This window comes from Rhinoraja longicauda, chromosome 10 (assembly GCF_053455715.1).
Source record: "Rhinoraja longicauda isolate Sanriku21f chromosome 10, sRhiLon1.1, whole genome shotgun sequence".
NCBI lineage: Eukaryota > Metazoa > Chordata > Chondrichthyes > Rajiformes > Arhynchobatidae > Rhinoraja > Rhinoraja longicauda.
This window is the reverse complement of record NC_135962.1, coordinates 35,479,231-35,499,437: the sequence shown is the minus strand read 5'-3', so window position 1 is coordinate 35,499,437 and position 20,207 is coordinate 35,479,231. Positions and strand designations below refer to the sequence as shown.

Sequence of the window (20,207 nt, the reverse complement as noted above, 5' to 3'; positions counted from 1 at the left end):
TTCCTCTGTTAGCACCAGAACAATAAAAGATAATCTTGAGATGAGAAAAGACACAAAGTGCTAGAGTAACTCGATGGATCAGGCACATCTCCAATTCGTCAGAAGAAAGGTTTCAACCTGAAACATTACCTGTTATGTCTTTCATAGATGCTGCCTGACGCACTAAGTTATTCCAGCACCAAATCTAAACCCCTCTATGCAGCCCATCCCCAATCACCAAGTGGTCTGTGACTGGGCCTGGTATAATATTGGGACAGCCTCAAAGCCTGAATGACTTGCTCTTATTTTTTGTCATTTGATGAAAATCGCAAAATCATCAGGTGGAGATTAAAATATAACAAACAATAAAATAGTTTCTTATGCATTTATTTTCAGTATATGGATATTTTTTTTTTAGGAAATGATTTTAAACACTCTTTTTCTCTTTAAATGCAGGTTGTTCTGGAAACTGAGATTACAAACAAATCTGCTCTAAAACTCTATGAAAATCTTGGATTTGTGAGAGACAAAAGGCTGTTCAGATATTACTTAAATGGAGTTGATGCATTGCGTCTTAAACTGTGGCTACGTTAAAGAACTAAAAAGAACAAGTTCAAAATGAGTCCCTTTTGCATGCACTGCAATTTTTATGAATTGCTCTGCAAGAGGGCTCTTGATTTCAATGCAGCTGTTACCTGTTTGTGTCTCCATTGAGTGTCACATACATTTGTTGCACTATGGCATGGCGCAATTGTGCTAAATAAAAAAGGGTTTTTTTCCTCAAAATTGTCAAAATATTCATGGATGAATTGTGGTACCAGAGAGATGGAACAGTTGTTCTGAGATGCATCGTTTTGGTGAATGTGAGATAAGAGGCAAAACAGCATCTCAAATGACCTATTGATGGAAAATGTTTTGTGGCGTCCAGAGAGCTTGTGTGTGGATATTTCTCCATGGATTTACACCAACATTTCATACAGAAATTTGCCAGATTAAATATTGAACTCCTCAAAGGGTGTTAATTCTGTTTTTCAGATTTTATTTTTCATATAAAATTTTCCATTTAATGATTCTTGGTACCTCAGTGATCACTGAATGAAGAAAGCACATTATTAGGAGTCGTGTGTATGTGTGTGAGCATAACAACAAAATAACTTTGCGTCTGCCAGTGCCTGTTTAGATGTGCATTTAATTCTCATTTCCAGTTTGAGTGCATGCTATTTTCCCCAAAAACTCTTGCAGCAGAGCTTTTGATTTTATTTGAACAATGGTTTTGGTGGTGATTGACTCTGCTTTTTCCATGATTAGGTTATTCTGCTTCCCCTCAACAACAAAAAATCCCATTGTTGCTTAGGGAGCTACCTGGTAATTATTTTATGTCAAAGGAGATATCTTTTATTTTGAAGAAATGTTCAGTAGTTGCTATACCTTAAAGACTCCTTCTCCTCCACTATTTTTTGCTAATTCTGTATAATGCACTTTTCTTGGTTTAAATAGATTTTTTTTAAAGTAACATTGTATTGTTTGTGAACAATTTTAACCAAGAATCAATTCAGAATCTTGGGAGCCATGAAAGAGTGGATTTTTAAATGATTGGGACACTTTTTATCATCCACATTAGTATGCAAGTAGATCACCTCTCCCTACAAACCACCTACATAACCAGGCCACTTCGAAAAGATGATAACAAAATTTGAATTGCTTACTACCAAATTTATGTTCAAAATCTCTTCTCTGCTTTCCTAAAGGAGCTAATAACTATTTTCACTTGAGTATATGAGCTACTTGGTACTTTACTGTTTTATGTGTTTCAAAATAAACAACACAACCTGCCTTATTTTTTTGGAAGGGTAGATGGCCACTGAACAACAGATTTGCCACATTCATCGGTTTACAAATACAAAACATCAGATGGAATTTGGAGCAGAGCACACTTTACAGAACGGGTCTTTGGGCTTGCATAAACCAACTTGATTTTCATTGCCACACAGTTTTATTGGAGTTAAGGATAGTATACGAGATTGGGCAACTGTTCAATAGCAATGATTTAATTCTGTGTTGAATTATTGAACTTCTGTTTTAGTCAGTAATTGTTACTGAATTTCACTGGTATCCCTGCTACTTCTCTCCAAAGGGCAGGGCTAAATCTACAGACGGGATAAATGAAAATTGCAATGTTTGTAAGATAACTCTGTAAGATGCAGTAAATAAAGTGAAAAGTGGTTTTATGAGTCTGAAAATTTTGTGGATCGAAAAAATAAATGATCTAGAATATCACATCAGTAATTGCACGTTGCCACAGTGATTTCATGAAATCAAATCATTTTGGAAGATTTCCTGTTATATTTCACGAGCATTTTTAGAGGTGATCTTAAAATGCTTCAAATTCCTAGATAGTGAAATTATATTCTGCAAATACCTTTTAAGTAATTACCTTGATAAAATGCCATATTTTGGGAATGTGCCATTTTCTAGATGTGTGCAGCAAATACATTTCTGAAACACTAATAGTATTTTACACCGATGAATTTTTTGTATGTGGCTTTCATTGCAGTAGCTTGGTACAAAGATTGGGGGATGATAATCATTTACTAAAATGTTGATAGATTATTGAAAATGACAAAATCCCTCTTTAAAAAAACTGCAGTAAAAAATTAAGTATGAGTAAATACTGCTGCATTCTTGTACCACTATGATGTGTACCGGTTTCATAGAACACAGAACTGTACGACACAGGAACAAGCTCTTCGGCCTACATTGTCTGAGCTGAATATGTTGCCACGTTAAACTAATCTCCCCTTCCAGCACGTGATCCATTCCCCACATATCCATGTGATTCCTTGCATGTCCATACAATTACAGTGCCCTACATAATGTTTGGGACAAAGACCCATCATTTATTTATTTGCCTCTGTACTCCACAATTTGAGGGGTTTTTTAATAGAAAAAATCACATGTGGTTAAAGTGCACATTGTCAGATTTTAATACAGGCCATTTTTATACATTTTGGTTTCACCATGTAAAAATTACAGCAGTGTTTATACATAGTGCCCCCATTTCAGGGTATTGTAATGAATGGGACACAGCAACGTCATGTAAATGAAAGTAGTCATGTTTAGTATTTTGTTGCATATCCTTTGCATGCAATGACTGCTTGAAGTCTGCGACTCATGGACATCACCAGTTGCTGGGTGTCTTCTCTGGTGATGTATTGCAGCCATCTTTAGCTTATGCTCGGTTTGGGGGCTAGTTCCCTTCAGTTTTCTCTTCAGCATACAAAAGGCTTGCTCAATTGGGTTCAGATCAGGTGATTGACTTGGCACTCGATTGAATTGACCATTGAGTGCCCTAACTACGCCTGCCTCTTTGTCGGGTACGTCGGACAATCCTTGTTCCGGGCATACACCGGACTCCCCGAACTCTACCTCCGCTACATCGACGACTGCATTGGTGCTACCTCTTGCACCCATGCAGAACACACTGACTTCATACACTTCACCTCCAATTTCTATCCTGCCCTTAAATATACCTGGACTATCTCCGACATCTCCCTCCCGTTTCTGGACCTCACCATCTCCATCACAGGAGACAGACTAGTGACGGACATTTACTATAAACCCACTGACTCGCACAGCTATCTGGACTACACTTCTTCCCACCCGGTCCCCTGCAAAAGGTCTATCCCCTACTTCCAATTCCTCCGTCTACGCTGCATCTGCGCCCGGGATGAGGTGTTTCACACTAGGGCTTCAGAGATGTTCTCGTTCTTCAGGAAACGGGGCTTCCCCTCCTCCATTATAGATGAGGCTCTCACTAGGGTCTCTTCTACATCCTGCAGCTCCGCTCTTGCTCCCCCTCCCCCCACTCGCAACAAGGACAGAATCCCCCTCATTCTCACCTTCCACCCCACCAGCCAGCGGATCCAACAAATCATCCGCCAACATTTCCGTCACCTACAACGGGACCCCACCACTAGCCATATCTTCCCATCCCCTCCTCTCTCTGCATTCCGCAGAGACCGATCCCTCCGTAACTCCTTGGTCCACTCGTCTCTTCCTACCCAAACCACCCCACCCCCAGGCACTTTCCCCTGCAACCGCACGAGATGCAACACCTGTCCCTTTACCTCCCCCCTCAACTCCATCCAAGGACCCAAACATTCTTTCCAGGTGAGACAAAGGTTTACCTGCACCTCCTCCAACCTCATCTATTGCATCCGCTGCTCTAGATGTCAAATTATTTACATCGGCGAAACCAAGCGCAGGCTCGGCGATCGCTTCGCTGAACACCTGCGCTCGGTCCGCATTGACCAAACTGATCTCCCGGTGGCCGAGCACTTCAACTCCCCCTCCCATTCCCAGTCTGACCTTTCTGTCATGGGCCTCCTCCAGTGCCATAGTGAGGCCCACCTGAAATTGGAGGAACAGCACCTCATATTTCGCCTGGGCAGTTTGCAGCCCAGTGGTATGAACATCGATTTCTCCAACTTTAGATAGTTCCTCTGTCCCTCTCTTCCCCTCCTCCTTCCCAGATCTCCCTCTATCTTCCTGTCTCCACCTATATCCTTCCTTTGTCCCGCCCCCCTGACATCAATCTGAAGAAGGGTCTCGACCCGAAACGTCACCAATTCCTTCTCTCCCGAGATGCTGCCTGACCTGCTGAGTTACTCCAGCATTTTGTGAATAAATACCTTCTATTTAGCTTTGAAAAACTCCTTTGTTGCTTTAGCAGTATGTTTGGGATTATTGTCTTGCTGTAGAATGAACTGCCAGCCAATGAGTTTTGAGGCATTTGTTTGAACTTGAGCAGATAGGATGTGTCTATACACTTCAGAATTCATTATGCTACTACCATCAGCAGTTGTATCATCAATGAAGATAAGTGAGCCAGTACCATCAGCAGCCATACATGCCCAGGCCATAACAATCCCACCACCATGTTTAACAGATGAGGTGGTATGCTTTGGATCTTGGGCAGTTCCTTCTCTCCTCCATACTTTGCTCTTGCCATCACTCTAAATTAATCTTTGCCTCCTCTCCACAAGACCTTTTTTCCAGAACTGTGGTTGCTCTTTTAAGTACTTCTTTGCAATCTGTAACCTGGCCATCCTATCTTTGAGGCTAACCAGTGGTTTGCATCTTGCAGTGTAGCCTCTGTATTTCTATTCATGAAGTCTGCGGACAGTCATTGACAAATCAACACCTGTCTCCTGAAGAGTGTTTCTGATCTGTTGGACAGGTGTTTGGGGATTTTTCTTTATTATAGAGAGAATTCTGTCATCAGCTGTGGAGGTCTTCCTTGGCCTGCCAGTCCCTTTGCGATTAATAAGCTCACCAGTGCTCTCTTTCTTCTTAATGATGTTCCAAACAGTTGATTTTGGTAAGCCTAAGGTTTAGCTGATGTCTCCCAACAGTTTTATTCTTGTTTCTCAGTCTCATAATGGCTTCTTTGACTTTCATTGGCACAACTTTGGTCCTCATGTTGATAAAACAGCAATAAAAGTTTCCAAAGGTGGTGGAAAGACTGGAGGTAGACTCGGTGCTGAGAGCTCTCTTATACCTGTCTTGAGGAGGCATTTAAACACACCTGAGCAATTACAAACACCTGTGAAGTCATGTGTCCCAAACATTATGGTGCCCTGAAATGGGGGGACTATGTATAAACACAGCTGTAATTTCTACATGGTGAAACAAATGTATAAAAATGGCCTTTATTAAAATGTGCACTTTAACCACGTGTGATTTTTTTCTATTACAAATCTCAAATTATGGAGTACAGAGGCAAATAAATAAATGATGGGTCTTTGTCCCAAACATTATGGAAGGCACTGTACATCCATATCCTTCTCTGCATTTCTCTGTCAAAGGTACGGGAGCAACTATTCTACCATTTTTGTTTAAAATCACAGAGCAGACTGTACCTGCTGAGGAGACTCACGTCCTTTGGAGTGCAGGAGGCAGTCCTGAGGATCTTCTTCGACACTGGTGGCATCAGCCATTTTCTATGGAGTGGTCTGCTGGAGCAGCAGCATCTCAACTGCTGACAGGAAGAGACTTGATAAACTGATCAAGAAGGCCAGCTCTATCCTGGGATGCCCCCTCGACTCAGTGCAGGCGGTGGAAGAGAGGAGGATGATAGCAAAGCTATCATCACTGCTGGACAATGACTCCCACCCCATGCAGGACACTCACTGCGCTGAGCAGCTCCTTCAGTGGCAGACTTCTTCATCCCAAATATGTGAAGGAGTGATATCGAAGGTTCTTCCTGCTGCCGTCAGACTGCACAACCAGCACTGCTCCCAGCAGCCCAGTGTATAAAGATAATCACCGTTATTTTATTTTTTAATGAATGCTTATTTATTTTTGCTATCCACTTTGCTGCTGTAACCCTGCAAATTTCCCCGTTGTGTGATGAATAAACGATAAAGTATTTAATTGCATGGTTCCAATTATGTGAATGCCAGGTATCTGAAGAACACGGGGTAATGGGTAGACTCAGTCAGAAGTATTTCTCAACATAGCTTTCTATGCGATTAGTAGCATAGGATGTGTCTTTAGACAAGAGATACTCAAATTGCTGTGGCAGCACTTTCAATAAGCTTTTAAATATCTATTAGACCATGTGGACCCGTTGGGCCCAAACCTCTCCTGCATTGGTGCAGCACCCTCTCCTCCCCCACCCTCCCCCTTCCCCTCCTTTCCTCCCTCCCCACTCCATCCTCCTCAACCCCCCTTATCCTCCTTCAACCCCCCCTTATCCTCCTTCAACCCCCCTTTTCCCGCCCAAGGAGATAGATTTAAACTTTAAAATGTGAATAACTTTAAAAATATAACACCGATTTCAATGAAACTTCTTCCATTAGCACCAAAGGGACGACGGTGAGTAAGGTGGGCCTAAAATTGTCGCGCTATTGTGTACCGTTTTGGCTGTAGTTCAGGAACAAACAAACAAACAAGTGTTTTAGTATATAGATAGCACTCCTGTTAACAAACAGTGGCCCTGTAGCGTTGTGGGATAGTGACCCTGGTATTTTCCAGATAAACCGGAAATTGCCCCTGCTCTTCAATAACCCTTCACATTTATGGCTCTTGGTTTAAATATTACAGTCTCAGTGATCAACCGGATCCAGCAAAAATTCTGGTTTGTATCATGTTCCACTAAATAAAATATTAATTGGCTTAAGATGTTGAATGGAGTTGCAGGAAATTGCAGATGCTGGAATCTTGAGCAAAAGACAAAGTGCTGGAAGAACTCAGCAGGTCAGGCAGCTTCTGGGGAGGGAATGGATAGATGACGATACAGGTCAGGACCCTTCAGATTGGGGTAAGACATGTGGCTGTAGTAGTGAGTCTGGGTCAGAACATGGTTGAAGAGCAGGAATCACGGAAGGGGAGCAGTGGAAAGGTCCTGGAAACAGACTGGGCAAGTCTGAAGAAGGGTGCCGATCAGAAACATTGTCTGTTCATTCCCTCCACAGATGCTCCTTGACCTGCTGAGTTCCACCAGCATTTTGCATATTGTAAGGGCCATGTTTGTTAACCCACTATTGAGAGAGATTTAGATAACCTGTTCTTTGTCAGAAAATGTCCATTGAGAGATTGGAAATTAAATCTCCTAATTTGGGTACATGAAACATGCAGAGAATGGGGGGGAATGGATCATGTGGTGATAGAGGAGATTAGTTTAACTTGGCATTGTGTTTGGCATGAAGTTTGTGGGCCAAGGACCTGTTCCTGTACTGTTCTATATTGTACATTCTTTTACCCAACCTTGTACCATGTAGTTTGGAAAATCAAATCTGAAAGCAGATATTTCTGTGGGTGTAAAAAGAACCTTCCTTGTTTATCGACTAAATAGGAATCTGGGAAATAATTTCAAGTTATTACTATCACCACAGCACCTAATATTTGGGCCCAGCCCAGCGTTGTTATTTACCATCATGGATAGGAAAGGTTTGTAGGGATATGGGTCAAACATAGGAAAATGGAACTAGCTTAGATGGGGCATCTTGGTTAGCATGATGATTGGGACCAAAGGACTGTTTCCGTGCTATATGACTCATTTATTCATGTATTATGATTTTCTCCAATATGAATGAATGAATGAATGAATGAATAAGTTTATTGGCCAAGTATGTGCATATACAAGGAATGTGCCTTGGTGCTCCACTCACAAATGACAACACAAACACACAGTTAACAATTAAGAATAAAGCATAACCACATCAAAATAATAAGGATACAACATTACGGTCTAAACATGTAGGTGAAAATAAACCAGAGCAAAAAAGAGACCAAAGGCTTTGGTTATTGAGTAGAACTACTACACGTGGAAAAAAAACTTTTTGTGTCTGGCTATGGCTGCTTTGACAGTCCAGAGTTGCCTTCCAGAGGTCACTATCCCACAACGCTACAGGGCTACTGTCTGTTAAATTGGGCTTTGAGGTGATAAAAAGTTGACTTTTACTAATATGCAGATTGTTCAACAGGTCAAGGCTCTTTAGTTATGGTCAGCCTACTTGCAAACTGGTAGTTACCCTTTGGTATGTCTGTTCTATCTTTTATAGATCTATTTGTGGTCTGCGAAAAAGAGCTTGTGTGATTAATGCAGACCAAAGTTCAATTTCAAAGTTTAGCAAGTGAAGGGTAATTTTAAATAAGTAAATTGAATAATTCTTCAAAGTAGCAAATGATGGCAGTCTGTCAGTGAGCAACAGTGTAAACTTTCAATAAGAAGCACAAATTAATCAAAGCCTACATGGTTTTGTTAAGGAATAACCATGACTGTTTTCTGTGATCATGAGGGTTTTGCATTTGACATTTTCCACGTAAATTTCAACAAGGATTTTTAACAATGGTTGACAGATCAAAAAAGGTCAATATTAGCAGAATCCAAGAGAGGGTATCAAATTTGATCCAAAATTTGTAATAAATGGTAAATGCTTTTGTGATTCTAAGGCTGTTACTGTAGCTTCCATAAGGTTCAGACTTGATCCCTTGCTTAGTGTACGTGAAAATTTTAAAATAGTGGACATGATAAAGAAATGTACTGGTGATCCTAAAATTACGTTATGTGGTTGATAGTGAAGTGGAATGTTTTCAACTTAAGGCAGAGACAGATGTTCTGGGCAGTTAAGTAGAAAGTGTCAAATGGAACTGAATCCAGAGAAGGGCGATGCAATGAGACTTGGGAGTGAGGAAATGGTGGAGCCGCTCAGCAAGTCAGGCACTATTTATAGAATAGGAAAGGGCAATATTTGTTTTTTAATTTGATCTTCAAAGTTAGAGAATTTACAGTAGACGGGAGGATATTGAGAAGCTAGGGTGTAGTTCCAATCTTCCAACCTACCTCATTGTGGACAAAATCCTTTTTTTCCCCTCTGTAACTGTAATGCTACAATGCTATGGCACTTTTATTCTCTGCACCACCTGTTCTTGTGTATGACTTCATTCTACTCATGTATGGTATGATTTCATTTGACTGGATAGCACCCAGATAAATGCTTTGCACTGTAGGTAGACACAAAATGCTGGAGTAACTCAGCGGGTCAGACAGCATCTCGGGAGAGAAGGAATGAGTGACGTTTCGGGTCGGGACCCTTCTTCAGTCTGACTTCGATTTAAACCAGCATCTGCAGGGTTTTTTTCCTACACAACTTTACACTGTATCTTGGTCCACATGCCAATAATAAATCCATGCCAATACTACATTGGAAATGGAAAGGTATTTGGAGAAGTATGGCCAATCTTGGAGTATATGCTCTTGAATCTCTGCCAAGAGCAAGGCACGGAGATAAACTAGTTAAAAAAAACTAGTTGCATGGGATGTTTTTTTTTAGCAAAGTAAAATATAAAACAAAAAAGTGGGAAGGTAGAATTGCACATTATTTTTGTTGTTCCACAAGTGAGTCCTGTTTATAATTCTGACCAGCATTCAGGAGACATCCCGAGGAAATATGAAATGTTGCCAGGACTTGAAAATTACAGGTTGGGTTGCTTTCTGCGATCAAAGAAAGCTGAGGTGACACTTTAATGATTTAAGAAACACAGACTGACTCAAAAAGCAGAGAAACAGACCTAGGAAACCCACACCTTCACAGGAAGAACGTGCAAACTCAGCCATGATCACATTGAATGGCGGTGCTGGCTCGAAGAGCCGAATGGCCTCCTCCTGCACCTATTGTCTATTGTCTAAAAGAACATAAACAAATTGGAGCAGGGATCTTCCTCCTCCATCCTGCCCTGCTAGTCAGCATGACCAATGCTGAACTGCTGTAGGCCCCATCTCTTCCTCTAACCTGTTCCCTTAGTAGAGGCAGAATTATATTCAGTAATTTGTGGAAGGGATGAGGATATTCTTTCAAATAGAGCGGTCTGGAACTTGCTACCAGAAAGGTGTAAGAATGGAAATACATGCCACCAAAATATTGCGGTGAGTTGTGGATGTGGCCCAGCCATTGCACAGATTAGACTCCTCACCATTGACTCCATCTGCACTTCACGCTGCCATGGGAAAGCAGACAGCATAATCAAGGATGTTTTTCACCTGGTCGTTCCCTCTTCTCTCCTTTCTGGGAGAAGATATAAAAGCTTGAAAGATGTACCACCAGATTCAGGAACATCTTCCCTGCTTTTTTCAGATCACTGAACAGTCCTTTTATGAGATAGGATGTAGTCCCGATGTTCCCACCTACCTCATTGCAGACATTGGACTCTTTCTCTGTAGCTGTAATGTAGCTGTAGCTCCAATGCTGTAACACTATATTCTGCATGATTTTTCTCTTTGCACTACCCATTGCTTACTTGTGCATAGCTTAGAAACTTGTGGGTCAAAGTGCATGACTGACATTTTAACTGAACTGAGACAAAAGATTCACTAGCGTTTTGAATGAGTTGCAGTTTGGAAGATGAGAGACCAACAATTAAAGTATTCTACTTGGGTGAAAAAAGTCCAAATGAAAGTTTGAGCAACAGTTGGGCTAAGGTAGAAGTGGTGGTCTAGTGGGTTTTTTAATGAATATGTTGCAATTATTTAAGCCAAATGGTGATCAATATTTTGAAAATATGTAGTGGGGCAGCACGGTGGTAGCTGGTAGAGCTGCTGCCCCACAGAGCCAGCGACTCAGGTTCATATTCATAAGGAATAGGAGCAGAATTAGGCTATTCAGCCCATCAAGTTGACTCTGCCATTCATTATGGCTGATCTATCTTTCCGTCTTAACTCCATTCTCCTGCCTTCTCCCCATAGCTCCTGACACCAATACAAGTCAAGAATCTATCCATCTCTGCCTTAAAAATATCCTTTGATGCCCTCCACAGCCTTCCATGGCAATGAATTCCACAGATTCACCACCCATTGACGTTCTTCCTGTGAAGGTGTGGGTTTCCTAGGGGTGCTCTGTTTTTCTGCCACATCCCAAAGACGTGCAGGCTTGTAGGTTAGTTAGCCTCTGTAAATTGCTCCTGGTGCGTTGGGAGTGGTTGTGAAAATGGATAACTTAGAACTAGTGTGAACTTGTCATCGATGGTTTGTGTGGACTCGGTGGGCCGAAGGGGCTGCTTCCAGTCTTTCAGTCAATCTTCGAATGCCAACAGTCACAAGCATTTGCTTTGATTCATATTTATTATTATTTTTTTTTCATATTTCAGATATAGCGCGGAAACAGGCCTTTTCGGCCCACCAAGTCCGCACCGCCCAGCGATCCCCGCACATTAACACTATCCTACACACACTAGGGACAATTTTTACATTTACCCAGTCAAATTAACCTACAAACCTGCACGTCTTTGGAGTGTGGGAGGAAACCGAAGATCTCGGAGAAAACCCACGCAGGTCACGGGGAGAACGTACAAACTCCTTACAGTACAGCACCCGTAGTCAGGATCGAACCTGAGTCTCCGGCGCTGCATTCGCTGTAAAGCAGCAACTCTACCGTTGCGCCACCGTGCCGCCCCTCATGTTATTTTACTGTCCCCCGATCTTAAGATTTGTGTTCTTTCTAACCTTTTCCATTTCTGATGGAAAGTTCATGGACGTGACAGATTAATCTTGCTTCAGTCGCCTTGGACGCTGTCTCACTTCTGATTATTTCCACTATTTTCAGTTTTTGGGAATTCAGCCATTGAAATCATTTGTTTTAATGCTGTGGCAATGCTGTTGTAGCCTTAACATTTGCAAAAATAAAAATTATTTGCAATTTTTTTGCATAAGCTCAATGTTATTTCCAATTATTTAAATTTGGCATAAAGAATTCTTCCATCGTGTTCATGACAACAAACATCAATATGCTGAGGATTAAAAGATTTGTAAGTGTCTTAAAAATTTTCCAGTGTGATTTTTTTTTGGTATCTTTTGAAATAGTTTCTGCTGCACTTTAGGGAAATACCACTGCCACTTTGAACACTGCAAGCTCCAAAATAAAATAATAGCAGTGTTATATGGAACATCTAATATGTTTTAATGATGTTAATTGATGAATAAATACTCAATTGGAAATGGATAGCACTCCACATTACTTCAACGTAGTATCAGTAACTACCTCAGTTCTGCACTGCTGAGACAGCAAGACTTATGCGCTCAAGTTTCTGAAACAGTGCATGAACTCGCAGCCTACTGACCTAGAGGCAGTCGAACAACCCACTGAGTCAAAGCTGACATCAATACCTTTTTCTTGTCACCTTTGTGCATCTATTGAACTTTTTTTTTTGCCTAAACTTTAAAAAATAAGTACATTCCTAGCTTGAAATGCAAGCTAATACAGTTAATAATGGGCAGTATAATGTCTCTTTGTTTAGGCAGTCTGTCCAGGTTGAGTATAACCTGCTTCCATCTCAGCTCTGCGGCCGCTGAGGCCAATCTGGGACCAGGAGGGGTAGATTGAAAGTGGTATGCTCCATCCGCCACTTTTGCTGGACTTCCGTAGACTTCTGATGTCTCTGTTTCAATGCTGTTTAGAACATTGTATTTTGATTGGTCACTGGCTAGGGATTTCTGTGATCCTGTGTAAGTGTGGCGTATTTAAGGGATGCTTTGAGAACATAATTTAAGTATGTTTCCCTGTCCTTTCTGTTAATTACAGCTGAGGTGTCAGGTATTAGGCATGCAAATAATGTGCCCCATGCATCAGGATTGACTGAGTGTAAATAGGACCTCTGTGCTGGGGATGCTGGCCTTGTTGACAAATCAATGTTGATTTGCCTATCCTGCTAGGATTTTGCAGACACTATTAGTGTGTCCCATCTTTGTCTGTTGTACATGGTCCATAATTTCTGATACATACAACAGAGCAGCGCAGCTGGTAGAGCCACCGCCTCACAGCTTCAGAGACCTGGGTTCGATCCCGACTTGCCTATGTGGAGTTTGCACGTTTTTCCTTGTGACCATGTGGGTTTCCTGTGGGTGGTTCAGTTTCTTCCCACAGACCAAACACATGCAACTTTGTAGGTTAAGTGGCCTCTGTGAATTGCCCCTAGTGTGAAGAAAGTGCAAAAGTGGGATAACGTCAAACTAGTGTGAATGGGTGATCGATGGTCGGCATGAACTCAGTGGGCTGAATGACATTTCCATGCTGCATAACTATAAGCGTACAACAGAGTGTGGCAAAATGTGTACATAATTCTACTGTGAATGAGAAATGTATAAATGCTACTTTCAATGTTTTTGTATGATTTAACAGTGAAACCCTTAAGAAACTGGTTTAGCTTCCATGAAAAGGATCAGAATACAACATATATATTTAATTTGTTTGAAAATTGAACTTGAGACATTGGTTTATCTGGTTGCTATTAAATATTAATGTTTTGTGGGAGGTTACATTGATTCTTGAATCACAGCTTGTCAGATCAGTAGTCTGTCAATTGTCATTTAATTGGGTTGCAATTTTCTGCAATTTTTTGCAAATAAATTGTAATCTCATTACCATCCTCATCATGCAAAAAGCAGCAAGTATTTAATGAAATATTTGTCACACCTTTTACCCAGATCATCATCATTAATCTGTGACATTAATGTATGAAGAAGGGTCTCGACCCGAAATGCCATCCATTCCTTCTCTCTCGAGATGCTGCCTGTCTCGCTGAGCTACTCCAGCATTTTGTGCCTATCTTCAGTGTAAACCAGCATCAGCAGTTCCTTCCTGCATCATTAATCAGTGAACCTACAAGGTCAGTATCAGCTGCAACTCTCAATAAACCCTGATTCTTTGCTGCCATCAAAATCACCAGCAGTGTTCAAGAGTCTTACTGGGTTTATTTTACCCTGTCAATCACCAATGATTGTGGGTTTGTTAGAAAATTGTTATGCATTTGAAATTTGATTAAATTCACCAGTGAAATTAACTAAATCATTAGTGGTGCTAGCACTTCCACTGCTTTCCACTTGTAGAAAAATACAGGTTAAGGTGAGAGGGGAATCACCTTAAAGAACCTGAGAGTCGACTTTTACATACAGAGGGTCAGGGCCGTTTTTACAGCATTATGGGCCCCCGGGCAAAGCAGTGTACTGGGGCCCCCACCGTTACTCTCCCCCACCCCCCTTTCCCTTCCAGCCCCCCCCCCCCTGTCGTGCCGGCGAAAAGCACTTACCGAAAAGCACTTAGCGATGGACTTAGGGTGCTGCATTGTTGCGAAAAGCACTTACAGATCGCTGTGAGAAGCACTGAAAATGTTGCGAAAAAAGCACTTATTGAACCTACATTTTTAAAGTAGTATTTATTTATTGATTGCAAGTCACTTAACATACACAGATCAGCATGGGGCCCCCGGGCAAGTGCCCATCAGGCCCATGCGTTAAGACGGCCCTGCAGAGGGTGGTGGGTATATGGAATGAGCCACCAAAGAAAATAGTTGGGGCAGGTACAAAATAATATTTAAAAGCTATTTGGACAAGTACATGGATAGGAATGGCTTAGAGGGGTATGGGCCAAACACAGGCAAATGGGACTGGCTTGGTTGGGGTATCTCATTTAGCATGGACAAGTTGGGTAAAAGGGCCTGTTTCTGAATTGTACAGTTCTATGACTAAGTATGATTTAGTGATTGGAAAAATAGTAACCTATTAGCAAGTACATACTATAATAAGAAGGTGATACTGACATTTAATCTACAAGTTGCTCTGCTTCATGAGGCAGATGGGCATGGTGGCAGCATTGCCTCTGACTCAGAAACTGGATTCAAGTCAAACTCTACAGTGTTAAGCACTAAAATCTTGCCAAACGCTGATGAAAATGGAGTTCATGTTGAAGGAAGTGCTTTCTTTTAGGTGGAATGTTCCCTTTTTGCAATCTCAGAAGGGTGAAAAAGCTTATGGAATTATTTCAAGGAAAACATGGAAGTTCTCAATAGCATCCACGTCAATATGTTGCAGGTTCTCTTACCCTTATCGTGCTGGTGTCTGTAGGAACTTGCTGCAAAGCTGCTACAGTTCAGCTGTTGCCACAGATACCATATTTCAGAACGTACTACTTTAGCTGTAAGACTGTATGGGATGTCTTGAAGGAGATTGGTATTTGTTATTGTCACGTGTACTGAGATACAGTGAGAAATTTTGTTTGTGTGTATCCAGTCAAATCATATGATACACGAGTATAATCAAGTTGGAACACAAGTACAACAGGTAGAGAGAGCAAAGGGATATATACCAGAATGCAGAGTGTAGTTTACAGCATTGCAGTGTTACAATTACAAAGAAAAAAATCCAACATCTGCAGTTAGGTAAATTATAGGATCCTGAATGTACCATAGCTTTGGGAGAACTGTCGGTAGTATGATGACAGAGGTGAAGAAGCCGTTTCTGAATCCCTTCAAGATGTCCTTAAGGAGATGTGACAAATGCAACATAAATCTTTTGGTAAGTCACTGCGACGTGAAATCCATTTATTATTTGGAAAGTATTGTGAAGATCAGCATTACCAATGAGCTTTCACAATTTTGTATTGTCTGGGGTTTAAACTGCAACATCTGTAACGAGGCTCAGTACACTAATCTTATGATCAGAGCTCGGTAATGATCATTATGGTGTTACTATTTATGAACAATGAAACCATTTAAAAAATATATTAAATGGAATAAATATTAATTTCTTACAGGCACATGGTCACCTCAGTCTTTTTCCTAGGGTAGAGGGTTCTAAATCTAGAGGGCATAGGCTCAAGGTGAGCGGGGAGAGATTTAAGAGAAACCTCAGGACAACCTTTTCATTTAGAAGGTGGTTTGTATCTGGAATGAGTTGCCAGAGGAAGCTATAGAAGCGGATACAATTATGACTTTTAAAAGACATTTGGACAGATATACAGTTAGGAAGGGTTTGAAGGGATCTGGGCCAAATGCAGGTAAATTTGACTATCCTGATATGCCAAATTGATCGGCATAGATAAGATGGGCTGAAGGGTCTGTGTTTGTGCTATACAACTCTGACTCTATTGATCATCACTTGAAATATTATTTCAACTGCATTCTCCTTTCCAAGTCCATTTCCCTTTACTGGTGTATTTGAGTCATCGGACAAGCAAATACATTAGAAGTGATGTTCTTTAATATCAAGAGTGAATTTTAAGGCTGGTAATAATCTACAAGGTGTCGTTGTGAATTGTTTGGCTGAGCCACATGTTGTATTTACATTCCAAAATGTCTCTGTAAAAGGGCTTGTAACTACGTTGGGCAGCCATAATAGTGCAAAATTGAAGTCCATAGTGCAAGTAAAGACACAGTCCATAGAAAACCCCAGTGGCTAAGGTTAGTGTTGTGTAGTGTTCAAGAGCCTGATATTTGCTGGGAAGAAGCAGTTCTTCAATCTGGTGGTCGCAGTTCTTCAATCTGGTGGTCGCAGTTTTTGGGCTCCTGTGCCTTCTGCCATATGGCAGGAGCAAGATGAGAGTGTGACCAGGGTGGTGTGGGACTTTGATATTAGCTACCTTTTTGAGGCAGCACCTCCTTTAGATCCCTTCGATTATGGGGAGATCAGTACATGTGATGGGCCAGGCAGTGTCTACCACTCTCTGTAGTCTCCTTTGCTTTTGAGTATTTGGGTTGGTGAATTTGGCTATAATGGAACCAGTCAGTATACTCTCTACTGTAACCCTGTAGAAGTTCAAGAGGTAGGTGTGGAGAAATGTCATGGACTTAGTGGAGCACAATAACGTAATGTAGTCCTTACCTTCACCCCATCAGCTGTCACATACAACACATAATCCTCTGAAATTTCAGCCACCTCCAACAGAATCCCACCACTAACCATTTTCCCATCTTCACCCCTTTCCGCCTTCTGCAGAGATCATTCCCTTTGCAACTCCCTGGTTAACTCATCCCTTCCCACCCAAACCACCCCCTCCCCAGGTACCTTCCCCTGCAGCTGCAGAAGATGCAACACCTGTCCCTATATCTCCTCCCTCGACTCTGTCCAGGGACCCCGACAGTCCTTTCAGGTTAGACAGAGGTTCACTTGCACCTCCTCCAACCTCACCTGCTGTATCCGTTGTTCGAGATGTGGATTCTTAATACATCGGCAAGACCAAATGTAGACTGGCCGATCGTTTCGCTGAGCACCTTCTCTCAGCCTGTCTGAACCTACCTGATCTCCCGGTTGCTAAACATTTTAATTCTCCTTCCCATTCTTACACAGACCTTCCTGTCCTAGGTCTCCTCCATTGTCAGAGTGAGGCTAAACGTGAATTGGAGGAACAGCATCTCATATTTCGTTTGGGCAGCTTACAGCCCAGTGGTATGAATATTGATTTATCTCACTTCCGGTATTCCCTCTCTCTTTATCCCTTCCCCACCCAAGTCGAACTAGCTTCTTGTTTTCACCCAACAAACAGCTAACAATGGCCTGTTTCCTTTATCATTGTTACTTTTTTTATTCTTTGTTCTTTATCTCTCTACATCATCGTCTATATCTCTCGTTTCCCTTATCCCTAACCACTGAAGAAGGGTCTCGACTGGAAATGTCACCCATTCCTTCTCGCCAGAGATACTGCGTGTCCCGCTGAGTTACTCCAGCTTTTTGTGTCTCTCTAGAATGCAGAGATTTATGAGGATGTTGCTGGGACTCGAAGACCTGAGGTATAGGAGAGGTCGGGTGATTAGCTCTTGGATTGGTGCTTGAGATTATGATGTTGTGGTCATTGCCAAAACATTGTTGTGAGAAGGACATGACTGGCAGTTCAATGTCTGGGGTTTCGATGTTTACAGATGGAATTGATAGGGAGGGAAAAAGAGCCGGAGGAGTTGTATAACCAATCAGGCTCTGTGTGGTGGATTGGAATATATTTACAACTCTCTGCAATTTCTTGTGGTCTTGGCCAAAGAGTTTTCATGTCAATTAACAGGATACAACTTTTATGGTGGGATATGAACATGTTTGATGGGGCCACTCGGAACCATTATTACTAAGCCAGCATCTTACCATTCTGTTGGCAAGAAAATCTGGTCCTGAAAATGTTTTAATTAGCCATCAGAATTTATCTGATGTGCAACATCTCAAAATGTTTTATCACCTTAGGTTTGTAGGTTAATTTGCCTCTATAAATTTGTCCCTAGTGTAGGGAGAGGATGAAAAGTGGGATAACATAGAACGAGCATGAACGGGTGATTGAATGTTGGAGTGGACTCAGTGGGAAAGGTCTATTTTCTTGCTGTATCTCTGAACTAAGAACTAAACTAAACCAGCTCTCTCACCAACTACAAAGTACATCAAACAACCATAAAACCATACATTTCTTGTAAATAATGGTAATTGTTGAGATTTATTTTAAGCTATGCCTTCATATGAAGCCCCACACAAAAATAAGATTCACCAAACCTTATTTTGTCTATAACTTTTTATGCTTGTTCAAAGGTATAATTAAAAATATATATTTTGTTACCATTCACTACTCTTCACTATTTGATATATGTTCGAAAAAGGTTAATGCACAATTGAATGAATGGATTTCAATTGTCATAATTAAACACAATCATCTTTTCACTTTCATCAGGCAACTTGCATCTTGCAAAGAAAACTATTTAATTGAAAAATGTTATGTTGAATTACCGGATTTTCCCTTTTATTAAAAAAAGTTTGTTCTGATTCTTTTGAACCATCAGGACAAATTACTTTTATGAATTTGTAGCAAAGCAATGAATAAACAAATCAACTTTCCTAACAGAATATTCTAGAAGCACAATAAATTGCAGATGCTTGAACCTTCAACAAAACACAGCGCTGGAGGAACTCAGCGGGCATTGCAGTATCTGCGGAGGAAATTGGCAGGCAATGTTTTTGGTCCTGACCCAAAATGTCACCCATCCATTCAGTCTAAAGATGCTGCATGACCCATTGATTTCCTCCAGCACTTTGTATTTTGAACAAAATAATACATTTCTGTTCCTGTTTGGGAAGCTACAGTGGTCACAAAATAAATCTGAACTATGTCCCCCGTCCCCCCAATAAAGGCAATGTTTGATTATGACAGTAGCATTACTGTATGGGAATTGGGGTGAAAGTACAAGTAGAAGACTTCAATGCCAACCATCCTTATCATTAATAATCTTTTATGTGCACTTGGTTTTTTTTTAGTGCCTTGTCCATTTCTGGCTGCATCACTAATTGGCATATGCAGTGGCTGGATGCTTGATCACCTTTTATGCACAAACATTGTGGGCTGAAGGGCCTGTTCCTGTGCTGTTCTGTGTTCACTGTTCAGCAGCTCTGTTTTTATCACACCAGTGCTATTTTGAATCTCTGACATGCTCAAATCACACGAACCACTCAAATTCAAAAATCAATTAAAATATTTGACAAAAGCTGCTCAATTCACCTCATGTTCGTGAAAATTATTTATTTATTCAGTGACATAATGCTGATTCTTTACAGTGCAGTAAATGTTCACATTCATCTGATTCTTGTGCTCAGCCAAACCCACCATCACAGATATCACAGTCCCTAAAAGTGGCAACTCCAGGTTGGACAAACTAGATTTTTTTCTCTGGAGCATCAGAGGTTGTGAGGAGACATGACAGAAGTAGATATTCCACAGGGTGGTGAATCATTGGAGGCAAAGTCAGTGGATATATTTAAGATATAGATTCTTGATTAGTATGGGTGCCAGAGGTTATGGGGAGAAGGCAGGAGAATGGGGTTAGGAGAAGGAGATAGATCAGTCATGATTGAATGGCGGAGAAGACTTGATGGGCTGAATGGCCTAATTATCTTCGTATCACTTATGATGCATATAGGGTAGACAGAACCTATT

At 41.2% G+C, this 20,207-nt stretch overlaps 1 protein-coding gene across 1 annotated transcript in view; it reads left to right on the top strand.

Moving 5' to 3' along the window:
* The window catches only part of naa30 (N-alpha-acetyltransferase 30, NatC catalytic subunit), a 29,941-nt gene extending 27,685 nt beyond the window's left edge, over window positions 1–2,256 (top strand). Inside the window, exon 4 of the mRNA XM_078406635.1 lies at window positions 436–2,256. Coding sequence (XP_078262761.1) covers window positions 436–573 — 138 coding nt within the window. The 3' untranslated portion in view covers window positions 574–2,256. The remainder of the gene's footprint in view (window positions 1–435) is intronic.
* Window positions 2,257–20,207: the final 17,951 nt, after the last annotated feature.